Consider the following 12,156-nt stretch of genomic DNA (forward strand, 5'->3'; position numbering starts at 1 on the left):
AGCCATCCGAACTAGAAAGTAATGTAAAAATATAACTACCTACTATGTCAGCTACTACAAGGCACCTTTTTTGGGCTCAAGTACTCACACCAGGAATTTAACTGCAGTGAAAAGAAATGTATGGAAGTTACACATATATAGATAGATAGATAGATGCATAACATATTTTTTTTTTATTTTACTTTCACAGGCGGACTTCTCATTTATGCTTTCTATTATTCTCTATATGTTTTACATCAAGCAACTGTAACATCATTTCCACCTGGGGATCAATAAAGTACTCTGATTCTGGGGAATCATCCACTCTTGAATGCATATTTCAGATATAATGCACACGTGTTTTATAAATCTTACTCTGAGTTCTACTCATGTACATACTGTGTTGTACATTGTAGCATAATGCACACACACACACACACACATATATTTCTGAACCTATACATTCTAGTTTGTACATTGAAATGTAACAAAAAGCATATTTTGATACATATTTGATATTTTTTAAATATTTTATATATTTGGTGAAATAGAAGCATAATGAACATATATATAATTTACACACTTTACATTCTAAGCATATGCCTATGATAAAAATGTTATATTTTTAAATATTTTGCATATGGTGTGAAATCAAAGAATCATAATGCATTTATTTATTTTTTTCTACTTTCTACAATTCTTTATGGTTTACATCAGAGCGACTTTATTGACTTATAATCAATCGGGGAATTATTAAAGTATATTGATTCTGAAATATCCTTAAGTAGGCTGCTATAGAGCAAAACCTACATATGCATGTAGCTACACATGCCTTAGCCTACGTCTAAGCCTACATCACCTATACATACGTGCACAGAAAGGCAGGCTTGCATATAGTTAACACATTACGTACAATGGCTTCAGTGCATGTCTGGTTTTGCCTGAAAACCGCGCGTCTGCGTGTGTGCGCAAATAAACACTGAAGGTGCGAATCTTATAATGGGAATGGATTGAAAGGGAGGGAGGAGTGGGGAGGGAGGGGAGGCGGTCAGAGCTGCGCATCTGTACAGGCAGCCAGAGAGAGGAGAGGGTGAAGGAGAGAGACGACCAGGACAAGATGAGGACCGCGGCAGCAGCAATGGGCGAATCGACATTGGGACGGGAAAAGGCAGCCGAGAGGACAACACCGAGGACGACCGATGAGGCATGAAAAGAGGAGGCTCAGGAGACGTGCTGTATCGCCCCAACATGGAGGCGTAGCGACAGTAGCATGCATTAGAGGAGATCATTTCATTGTAGCCTAGCAGCAGCAGCAGCATCATCCTTCCGTCCAACCTGAGCGGAGAGGAGGAGACAGGAGGAGAGATGGGCTCCCAGGTTGTGCAGACCCTGCGTCAGGGAGTATGGGCATCTGTGACCGGGGGCTGGTACCACGACCCGGACCAGAACAAATTCAACAACTCGTGCCATCTCTATCTGTGGATATTTCTCCTGATGTTGCCCCTGTCTCTCCATCTGGTGAGTTTGGGTGAGGGAACATGACGTTCAAGGCCGCGGAGGGGGTGTGAGGTCCTCACGGTGCCATAGGTGATTTTATCTTTTTCATGCGCGCTTATATCCGCTCAGGGATGAACGGGCTATGGCTCTGCGAGAATCTAACACCCTTCATTGTGTGGCTGAGGTAAATACTAGGCTAGAGCAAGAAGCACTGTCGCAGTATTTTTCCCTGCATGCAGTGACGGGACGCATGGCTGCTCCTGGTTTTGCAGGAGGCGTGAAACTGTGGTTCACTGGTATTTTCATGTCATGGCCTTTGAATTAGATGCAACACAGGCTGCAGTATTCCCAGTGATAAAATCATGACTGCCGAGCTCCCATGTCGGATTTGTTACAGGCGTTTACTTTGTTGCAATGTGGCGATATAGAAGATGATATGGGCATAGTCACACAGCAGGATGGTGGTATTAATGAAAGAAGAGTTGCTGCCATAGGTCAAACATCTTGACCTCAGCTGTGATGAGGTTTGATGGGAACAGCAGACACATACAGCACTTAAAATATGGCAACTTGATGATCTGATCAGGCACACTATGGTACAATGACAGCTACTCTATTACTGTATGAGACAAGATCACTTAAAAGGGATAGTTCAGATTTTTTTGGAGAGGTGCTGTATGAGCCGTGTTGGGGAGTAACTAGTTATATGTTACTAATTACAGTAATTAACTAATTTTTTTTCCAGAAACATGTGGGGAAACAACTCAATGAGCAAATTAGTAGGAAATGCTCCATAATTTGTAAGAAATTAATAGATTTAGATTTTTTTTTAAATTGGGAAAAATGTCCAGAGAAGTATTATTACAACTGTCATAATTAGATATTTAAAAGCAGTTAATTTCATGTGTTTAATTATCTTACTTATTTACTTATTTACTTATTTGCTTTCCCATTTTGTTTGTTTGTTTTTGCTTATTTTATTTAATATTATTGTTTATTTTTTAAAATTTATTTTCAGGAAATTTCTTGTACTTTTTTCTAATTCCTTGCTAATTTTTGGGTGGCTGTTCCTCCTGAAGCTGCTCAGTGCCTTCCTCCCATGTTTTTGAAAAAAATCAAGCCAATAGTAATTTTACCTCGCTGAACACAGAAGCTACCAGTCCACCACTACCTCAATCAGTTAGTTTATTTGTGTTTTTTTGTGACTTTGGTGAGTCGGGACTAACCACTTGAAATGCCAAAGTCACACAATAACACAAAAAAGTAACTGTAAGGCGGCTGTAGACGAGCAGCTCCTGTTTTCAGCTATGTTAAATCACTGTTTTTCTCAGTGGAGTCTGGCTTTGAAGAAAGCAATACAACGGCTTCAGTTTCCTGTCGGAAATCATTGTCTGACTTTGACTTAAAGCAGTGAAATACTCTCAGTATGGTGTATGCTGATATTGATTGTTTTAGATGGGACTTCTTTTAGGCGGCTGAAATACTTTTTTTATTGCTGAAGCCATCCACAGCAGTAAGTTGCTGAGCTACTCAGTCAATACTCATGCCTGCTTCTCCAAACTGGGGGGCGTGCTGACTGCCACCTACTGTAGGTAATAGTATATTGACTATAAATAATACCACATGCAACCCCACAAAATCCAAACTGTCCCTATACCCCATGTCTCAATTTATCAGTAACATTTTTATAGAACAGAGATCAGTAAGCAGTTTTATCCAGATTCGATAGAATACAAAGCAGATTATGTGATGTGATTGCTCCCCACATCCCTGCATTTCAGTCTCAATGCAATAAACAAGGGCTAATTTGTAGGTACTATGTGCTCAGATGATCTCAAAATAGCCACCTATGATAATAAGTAAAGTAACAGATGTGAGTGACGGCTCAAGAGCATTGCCACCACAGCTTCATCAAAGTGTTGTCGACAGTTTTCCCAGTCTGTTTGGAAACACCCACTGCTTCCCCTGCAAAAACTACAAGTGCTTTCTGGGAGAGATGTTTCAAATTTCAAGTTTACTAGCAGTTTTATCTGAAGGTCGCACACAACACCACCAACAACCCCATCAGATAAATAGCAGAATGTTTAGGAACAATCAAATGTAAGCACTAAACGACACAGGACTACAAATTTGTACCTGCTGACATTAAGAAGTTGCCATACTAACACAGCAAAATCTCTCCAGCCCAGTATGAGTCATGTATCAGCATGATGCAGATGCTTTGTCTTTTAATTTTCCTGTTCTGTACAACCCGGGGATCAATAAACTTCATTAATGCACAAGTTAATCAAATAAGATTGTGTGGTTCACTGAGCCTGTAATGCACCCGGGGAAGTGTGTGGCTGCAAATAAGCTCAGGCTTTTGCAGAATTTTACCTAATTACAATAAAATGAGAGGAGACGGTTGGTTTCTACAGCATTAAATCCAACACTGATCTACAGGACACTCTGGAAATGTTGATTTAAATATGATGAAACTCCTCTCCTCTCTCCACAGGCCCTGCCCCCTACCACCATGGCTTTGAGCATCTACTGCACCTCCATCACCGTTTTCTTCATTCTCATCAAGCTGGCCAACTATCGGCTGCACCTGATGTTTGACGAGGGTGAGGCAGTGGTCCGCAGCAGCCTCTCTGACCTCAGCAAGGCTCCAGAGAAGAAGAGTAATGCCTCGGACTCCTGCCTGCCAGCCAGTATCAGGTGAACCCTCATAGACACTAAATAACCCTGAAATAGTCAGTGGGATCAATCTGAAGTAGCTAAAAAAAATCCTGAAGTGGTCTCACCTTTATGCATGCTTTGGAAGCAATTCATAGCAGAGACACGTTCAACAAACTAGCGTTTTTGCTCTTTGTGCCTCAAGCTGCTCCCCTGCATGTTAGTCATGATGAAATCTGGGCCAGAGGGCTAAAATCCCTAATGATACAACTTAATTATTAACATGAAATCGACATTTAGGCCTGAGACCTCCTTTTGGAATAATGTCACTCATACTAAGTATAACTTACAATTCTTCTACATCCTCTTTTTGCCAGTTTTCGTCTCCATTTATCTCTCTGTTTGAGTTTATTTTTCTCAGCTTTCTTTGAGATGAGATTGATTTCATGATCAAGTGTCTCAGAGTGGGATATAGACTCTTTCCACTTCATTTCAAAGACTCGGTACAGCTTTGGTGAATGAGCGAGCTAATGAGGGGAGGTCAGTGATCTTCAGATCTGCGCAGAGACTAATAAAAGAAAATCCATCACTTCCTGTTCCATGTGCGACTCAATTTCTTTTCATTTCTGAGCCTGTGGAGAGACAAAACAGCAGTTCCAAACCCAAGTATTTTTTACTGCTTCCTCATCCCCATAAATGATTTTAGTATTCAAAACATGCTGGGAATGAAGGTCAGACGATTTCATCTGAAAGTGACGTATTGATGTATGGACTTCCATACACCCGCTCTGTCTCTTCCGCTTCATCATTTAATTGCTCCCCCCCTTTCTCTTGTCTTTGTCTCATAGGAAGAGCAGCACAGTTCCCGACAGTGTTGCCATGACGATGTTGGCTCGGAAACGTACCAGTCCGGTGATCCAGGTGACAGTGAAACAGACTGAAACTGACCCGGGACTGATTGGGGTGGTGAGTGACGATTAAAAGATAGACACCTGAGAACATGAACGCACAGTACAAAAAAAACATTGTGCTCACCTACATCATGTCTGAATGTTCAGTCGTGTGTTTCTTTTCAAACAGGACTGTTCGAAGTCAGACGAGGGGAAGACTGCAGGAGGTGATGCTGATATTTCTCGGGGTTTGACTGAGATACAGATGGGTAACTATTACAGGAAAAATCTGAAATCAGTAAAGAGCCACAGAGTCGCTACAGTCATGAAATTCCTAAAAACCTTATGAAATCAGTAAGATGTTATAAAGCTAAGAAGTGCGCATTAAACTCTTTAACACCTGGCTCGACATCAGCTTACTTGTGCTGCTTTCAGACGCCTTTTATTAGCATTTTAACCTCTGAAACCAGAGAAAATTTGTTTGATTTCTTTCATGGGAAAACTTTGCCAAGAAATGTCTTGCAAAATGAAAAAAAAAAATCAAAAGGTGACAAGGAAATGATCTGAATATTAGCTGAGAGGGATTATTAAAAATAAGGAAAAAAGGCCAGAAAACAACGTTAATAATTCTCTTTATATATATATATATATATATATATATATATATATATATATATATAAAGGGGTGATATCTTTGGTTGCTGTTTTGCCGAGGTCGAGCAGTACAGGATATGACTCCAGATAAGAGGTTATGAATTCAGAAATAAACACAGAAGTGTCAAACCAAGAGAGCTTACGTTTAGACATGTACATGTAAAAAATAGATCTGACTGTGGGAGACACATCTGGATACATTTTGTGTAGTTTTATTTTAGAATAGTGGAGTCTCCAAAAATATGGAAAGAAGTTCTTTTCTGCATTACATGCTACTTATGCTGAATGTCATTTGTTAAGTCAGTGTGACTATAGACATTTCTAGTAGCTTGCAGAAATATTGCCATCATAAAAAAAAATATTGGTACATGAAGTTTTTCTTCTCGGTTTATAGAAAGATCCTAATCAGGTGTCTTTGGTATGCTAAAAATGACACAAACAATACAGTGAAGAGATCATTACACACTTATAGAGGACAGGATGGAGAAAGACAGCTTGCTGCAGTGCAACATTTAACCTCAGACCATCATCCGTTAGTCCGTAGCTATTGTAGCTGTTGAGGCCCTTGTGAATCATTGCTGCTCTGTGTGTATCGTCACATTCAATCTGTCCTGTTCCTCTTCCCTAATGCACTCAATGGCTCCTTAGACAACGGAGATTGACAGCTTCCTTCTCTGTAAATGCATCATTGTTGTGAATATGCTCAGACAAGCACAGAAGTAGCAGTGAGCCAACAAGATCAGCTGACTGCTTCCAGTAAATGTATGACCTAATGCACTGGTGATTGGTCAGAACAAAGTCAGCTTATTGGGGAAAAAAGAGGATTGCAAATTTATAAGAACATGTATCTGTTTTTAATAGGAGTATGACTAGTCACTCTTCTGCATTTCATTTTATTGTAATGGGAAGATATCCGTCACTAATGCTGCAGACAATAGTGATGATTTTGTGTGTCATCACTGCAGCTGAAGAAAAGACAGTTCTGTAATGATTGAAATGATGAGAGTTTCATGATTATTATGCCTCAAATAAAACAATCTGAATTTGCATTTTAATCCAGGACAGGGTGAGAGCGCTGCAGAAGAGAGGCCTGTGGAGGGAAGCCTGCACCCGAGCCCTTCTCCAGATGACCTCTCCAGCCCCAATCCTGACCAGGCCGCCCCCCTGCTGCAGGCCCAGCAGAGGCCCCCATCCCGAGCTGAAAGAGAAGAGATGCGGCCTGGATCAGCGAGTGGGTCAGGGAAAATGGACGCGGAAATAACTGAAACTGTGGCTGCGAAAGAAGGAATCGACGTTCAGAGCTCATTGACGGGGACAGACAGAGAGAAATTGGAACAGGAGAGAAAAACAGAGAAAGACTCAGAGCAGGACAGAATAGAGGACTGTGAGGATAAAGAGACAGCGGACAGGGAAACAGCTGATGAAGGTCTGCCTCCATCCAAGGGAAGTGAGGATGAAAGTGAGGAGGAGAGCGAAGAGCAGAAAGAGCCCTCTGATGCCAACAATAACACACTGGAGACTCCCCAGGATGATTTCATCGACATCCCAGAATCCCCTGCACAGGTAGGCCTCACAGAAGTAAGTTGTGTTTGGGAGGTTTGAGTCTGAAGGGTGTTGTAATAGAAAACAATAAAACAATCGCTTTGTTGTGATTATTTTGTACATCACGGGGTAGAACCTCTTCCCTCTCGTGTCTCAGGCTGAGCCAGTGGAGGAGACATTCTGTTCTGATGAGATTGAAGTAGTCCTGGTAGATAACTCTGGCCCCGGACCAGTGTCAACTCACCTGGACGACAGCGACACGGTTAAGATCATCATCACCATGAGCTGTGACCCTCAGACTGCTGCTCAGCTGGAGGAGAGCGTCAAGCAGAGCCTCCTGGAGAACGCACAGGTAGGAATCATTTTGAACGTTAATGTTGAAAACACCTTTGAACCCCCTCAAATGGACAGTTTGACCCCACATACTTATTTGTACTTTTACATATTTTTCTTCTTGTAGTTCTGTTTATCAGTCTAGTTTGTTTTGGTGTGAGTTGCAGATTGTTGGAGATATTGGCCATAGAGATGTCTGCCTCCTCTTAAATACTATGGGACTAGATGATGCTCAAAGTTCCCAAAAATACATTTGAAAAACTCAACAGCAATGTCTCTTTACAGAAATTATGACTCGGTCACTTAAGATAATCCATAGACATTGTTAGCAGTTTCATGTAGGAACTATTTTCTTTCTACCGAACTACACCCACCAACCACATCACTGCGCAGAAGGAAGCGTGCATCTACTGCTAGCTCACCTTGCACCACTGAGCTAGCTAACATCAGGAAGAAAGAAAATATTTCCTACATGAAACGGCTCACAAAAAGGTTTGTGGATTTTCTCGAGTAATCAGGTTATTATTTCTGGAAAGAGACATTGCTGTCTCTCAAATGTATTTTTTGGTGCTTTGAGCACCACAAACCAAGTGCCATTTAGTTCCATTATTTTAGAGAGAAGGCAGACATCTCTATGGTCCATATCCCCAACACTCAGCAACTCACACAAAAATAATTTAGACTGATAAATAGCACTAAAGGTAAGAGTAAAAATATGCATTTTTGATTTCGGGGTGAACTGTCCCTTTAACATCAAGTTACTTCTATTTATTTTCCCTTTAGGGCTGTTAAATCATCTGTAAAGTGTCGTAGTATCACATATGTCTTCTGTATCGGACTGTTCCAGCTCTTTATTAACACTTTATGAAGTTCATTGGGTCAGTTATTTAAACCCAATACTCAGAGTTTTTATGGGTGAATCGGCTCATCGAATGTAAATGTTGCAGATGTCTTTCCCTTTACTTTTATACATATGTTTTTTCAAACAATTCCAGGATGTATCAGGTATCTTTGGGAACTTTAGGATCTTCACTACACTATAAAATACAATTTTGTGTGTTTGAACATTGTCTGTCAGCACAGCATGAGTTTGTAATGACTGACCCTCCAGCAGGTCATGTAATATACTGACTCTCGCCCAGCCTTTATCAGTAATATCTATGCAGCTTCAGGCTAATGTATCTAAATGACTAGTTCTGAGATAAGCAAAATCGCTGGTCCAAAATGTAAGATCATGTGACAATGGAAATTGATGACACAGATTTTACTATATCTCTGATTTTATTTAAAGATTTCAGAATAAACTTCCTGAAGTAAAACAATATGAAAAGGTTCATGTGTGGGGTGTTACATTGTGAGAATACATATATGTGTGTGACATGTTTTTGTGTGTCTTAAAAGGCTCAGAAGGATGCAGGGGAGTGTCACATCAAGATCCCCGTCATCACCTTCGACTCCCCCGAGGAGGAGAAGCAGGAGATGGAAGAGGGAGAGGAGGGAATCAGCTCAGAAGACGAACTCACCCCAAAACAGCAGCCAACTAGTCAAAGTGAAGAGTTTCACCTGTGTAGAGAAACAACCACCTCTGAGTCCACCACGCTGGAGTGTCCAGATCCAGACCAGGGACATGTTGGTCTGCAGACGACTGACGACAGCACGCCAAGCCCGCAACTGACAAATGATAACAGCTCATCAGGTATCGATGTCCACTCCCACCACGATGACACGGATCCTCTGGACCCCAATGTGGATTCACAAGGTTTCCTGCGTCTGCCGCCGGCTTTGGCCCGCTACGGGCCTGGAGGAAGGACTCACATCCGCGGGCTGAGCATGGACAGTGGGAAAGACGCTGTCCTGCTTTCAGACCGCTCACATAACACAGTATGTTGGCAGTTTAGCTCTGTCTCTAATTCTAGTCTTATCTCCATCCATCTGTCCATTCATACAAACATTTGTCTCCTTATCAGACCACCATGACCAGTTCCAAGTCCGATCTGGAAGCAAAGGAGGGACAGATCCCCAACGAATCCAACTTCTTGGAGTTTGTGTCCTTGTTGGGGTCCCTCAGTACCAGAGGGGGAGGAGCCAGCAGCACACAGGAAGACGAGCGGCCAGAACGCAAAGAGGAGGTGGCAGCCGCAGAGGAAGGTGAAGCTCAGCAAGAGGGTTTGTTCCTTTACTTCCACCTCCTTTATCTGCATGTTTTATAGGGTCACAGTTAATGCAGATGTTTATGCGTACTATAAGCGAATGCCTGAGTGCAGTGTTTTATGAGCTGCAATAAATTCCTGTCGTTGCTCCTACAGTGTGATGAGGTTAAAGTTCCACACTAATACTCTACTGATCCAGATATTTTATTATAATGCATTAATCTGACCAACATGTTCGGTTCAGTTCAAATTTTTAGCCCCCTCCCTTTTTTTTTAGACAAAAAAAAAAAAAAAAATCCATTTGATCTATTTGCAGAGAATCTGAGTTCGTCTTCCAGACAAGATGAGACAATAACAGAGACCACCACGGACAAAAAACCTGAGAGACCCAAACCTCCCACCAGTCTGCCTACCGACACACTACAGGCTATTCCACCCCCGCAAATCCCAATAGTCTCTCCTGACAGGTACACATGCCTACACATGCTTCAATAACAAAAAAAAAATGCACACAGACGATTCCCTCATCCATCCACGACCTCCAGTTTATTGTGTTTCCTGTCTGCAGTCCACAGACAGACAGAGAGAAAGATCCCGACTATGACTCCCTGCCCTCACAAACCTCTCAGTCAGAGAGCTCCATGCTGCAGGTCATCTGCAGACCAGAAGCCACCAACAAAGAAGAGGCCTACACCTTCCACACTGTGCACAGTAAGCAGCCGCTCTCGAAAAACGAAAAGTTAAAATGTTATGTTTTTTGTGCTGGAGATGAGTCACATCCACCAGTTCCCTTATCACTTTGAGTAGTCTATTTGTGCTGGGACTGTCTGATAATATTTTGATCTTTTGTGCAAATGCACAGTGTGTGTGGAAGGCTCAGCCAGCAGCCGATGGCTTCACTTTGCTCAAAAAGCTGCTAGATTAAATGACATTTTTCTGGAATGGCTCCAAGATAATCAGCTGTGCAGCTATCAGACTCTGATGTCTGTCTGTAGTGCAAAAAAATCCCACATAATAGATTTAGCTGCTCATCAACTGGGTATCAGTTATTACTCATTCAAAAAACAGTAGTCTGACAAGTTTTGTGTGTGTGTTTGTCTCACCAGGAGACAGGCCTCGTAAGCTGTATGCGGAGAGAGCTCTCAACCTGCCACTGGGAGCCGAGCTCATCACTGGCAACATGTGGTACTGCTGTCCAAGCTTTTGCTCCCACTCTTTATCATCACTTCCTTTACCTGCATGTTTTTCTACTAATTTTCGTGTCCACAGCTTACATGTGTTTCTCTAAACTTTTTCCATCTAGTCCTAAACTTTCATCATTGCCTTTGGAAAATCAGATTTATTTCACATATTAACATCAGCCTGTTTCATGTTGTGCATTTTTAGTGACCTGCTGTCAACTTCTTCCAACTCGGAGTGTCAGGACGGCCTGGTGGGCGGTCATGCTGACTGCCCTTTCCAGCGACGCATCATCCCTGCACACAGGCTTCGGCCACGGCGGACACACCCTGAGATATTCCAGGTGCTTTCACTTTTTCTTTCTTTTTCTGCATACCAGTGATTTGCTAAAGACAGGATATGTTTACAAAAACGTATCAAATGCATGGGAGAATGGTGTTGGGGTTGTTGTTCTTTAAAGGTGACGTGTGTTTTTTACCACTACTAGTCCATAGAAGTACTGTACGAAACAGTGAAATTGTTTTTTTACAAATCTAAAAAACTCCACAAGATACGTTCAACTTCTTAATAAATCATTAATGAATGAAAGATTTAAACAAAGAAAGATCAGAACAAATGAATCCATTAAAATAGCACCTTAAAAAAAATCTTAAAATTTAAGAAGTATTCATAAACAGCAACTTTAAACCAGGATTCTCGTGGATCCTTAAAATTTCTTCAAGCCACTGAAGTCATTAAGTCAAACCTAAAGCAAATGGAGCAATTGGTCTAAATGTCTTGAATCAATCTTTCAAGTCTTAAAAATGCTAAGACATGGGAAAATATGGTTACATTTATCTTTTTGTTTTTCATTCAATTGTATAATCGTAAAATAATTGGTAACATCTATTTTTTTTGACAATAATTGGCCTTAAATTTAACTCAGAATGGCATTAAAGCTGTCTTAGAACGTCTTAAATCTAAATTACCTTAAGCTCCAGGAACCCTATAAACAATTATCAATTGAAAATTGACAAATATAGAGATATATTATAGAGATATAAATATAGAATATAAAGGAATTTATACATGAACCACAACATTGTCAATATAGTTAAAATAATGGAATTAACACACACAACAAACAGGTTTTAAACAAGGTGATTAAAATGCTGCTTTCTTTTTCGGTTTGCATTTCTACTTGTTAACATCACAGTGTTGATTGGCGACGTCCCCAAACAGAAAGAGAGAGAGAGAGAGAGAGAGAGAGACATAAATAATAATCAACCAACTGG

General features: G+C 41.1%; 1 protein-coding gene across 4 annotated transcripts in view; it reads left to right on the forward strand.

Annotated features, from left to right (window-relative positions):
* The first annotated feature begins 1,031 nt into the window (after positions 1 to 1,031).
* Positions 1,032 to 12,156, forward strand: part of pcnx2 (pecanex 2) — a 33,310-nt gene continuing 22,185 nt past the window's right edge. The window contains exons 1-12 of one of the 4 annotated variants that reach the window (XM_042502717.2): positions 1,032 to 1,497; positions 3,974 to 4,176; positions 4,983 to 5,100; positions 5,215 to 5,293; positions 6,739 to 7,241; positions 7,378 to 7,572; positions 8,955 to 9,434; positions 9,521 to 9,719; positions 10,020 to 10,170; positions 10,272 to 10,414; positions 10,810 to 10,888; positions 11,090 to 11,225. In XM_042502717.2, the coding sequence (XP_042358651.2) occupies positions 1,345 to 1,497; positions 3,974 to 4,176; positions 4,983 to 5,100; positions 5,215 to 5,293; positions 6,739 to 7,241; positions 7,378 to 7,572; positions 8,955 to 9,434; positions 9,521 to 9,719; positions 10,020 to 10,170; positions 10,272 to 10,414; positions 10,810 to 10,888; positions 11,090 to 11,225 (2,439 nt within the window). In that variant the 5' untranslated portion in view covers positions 1,032 to 1,344. The remainder of the gene's footprint in view (positions 1,498 to 3,973; positions 4,177 to 4,982; positions 5,101 to 5,214; positions 5,294 to 6,738; positions 7,242 to 7,377; positions 7,573 to 8,954; positions 9,435 to 9,520; positions 9,720 to 10,019; positions 10,171 to 10,271; positions 10,415 to 10,809; positions 10,889 to 11,089; positions 11,226 to 12,156) is intronic. The other 3 variants (XM_088086762.1, XM_088086763.1, XM_088086764.1) reach the window with 3 other exon arrangements.

This window comes from Plectropomus leopardus, chromosome 13 (genome assembly GCF_026936395.1).
Source record: "Plectropomus leopardus strain MGB_pleo_1.0 chromosome 13, ASM2693639v1, whole genome shotgun sequence".
Classification (NCBI taxonomy): domain Eukaryota; kingdom Metazoa; phylum Chordata; class Actinopteri; order Perciformes; family Serranidae; genus Plectropomus; species Plectropomus leopardus.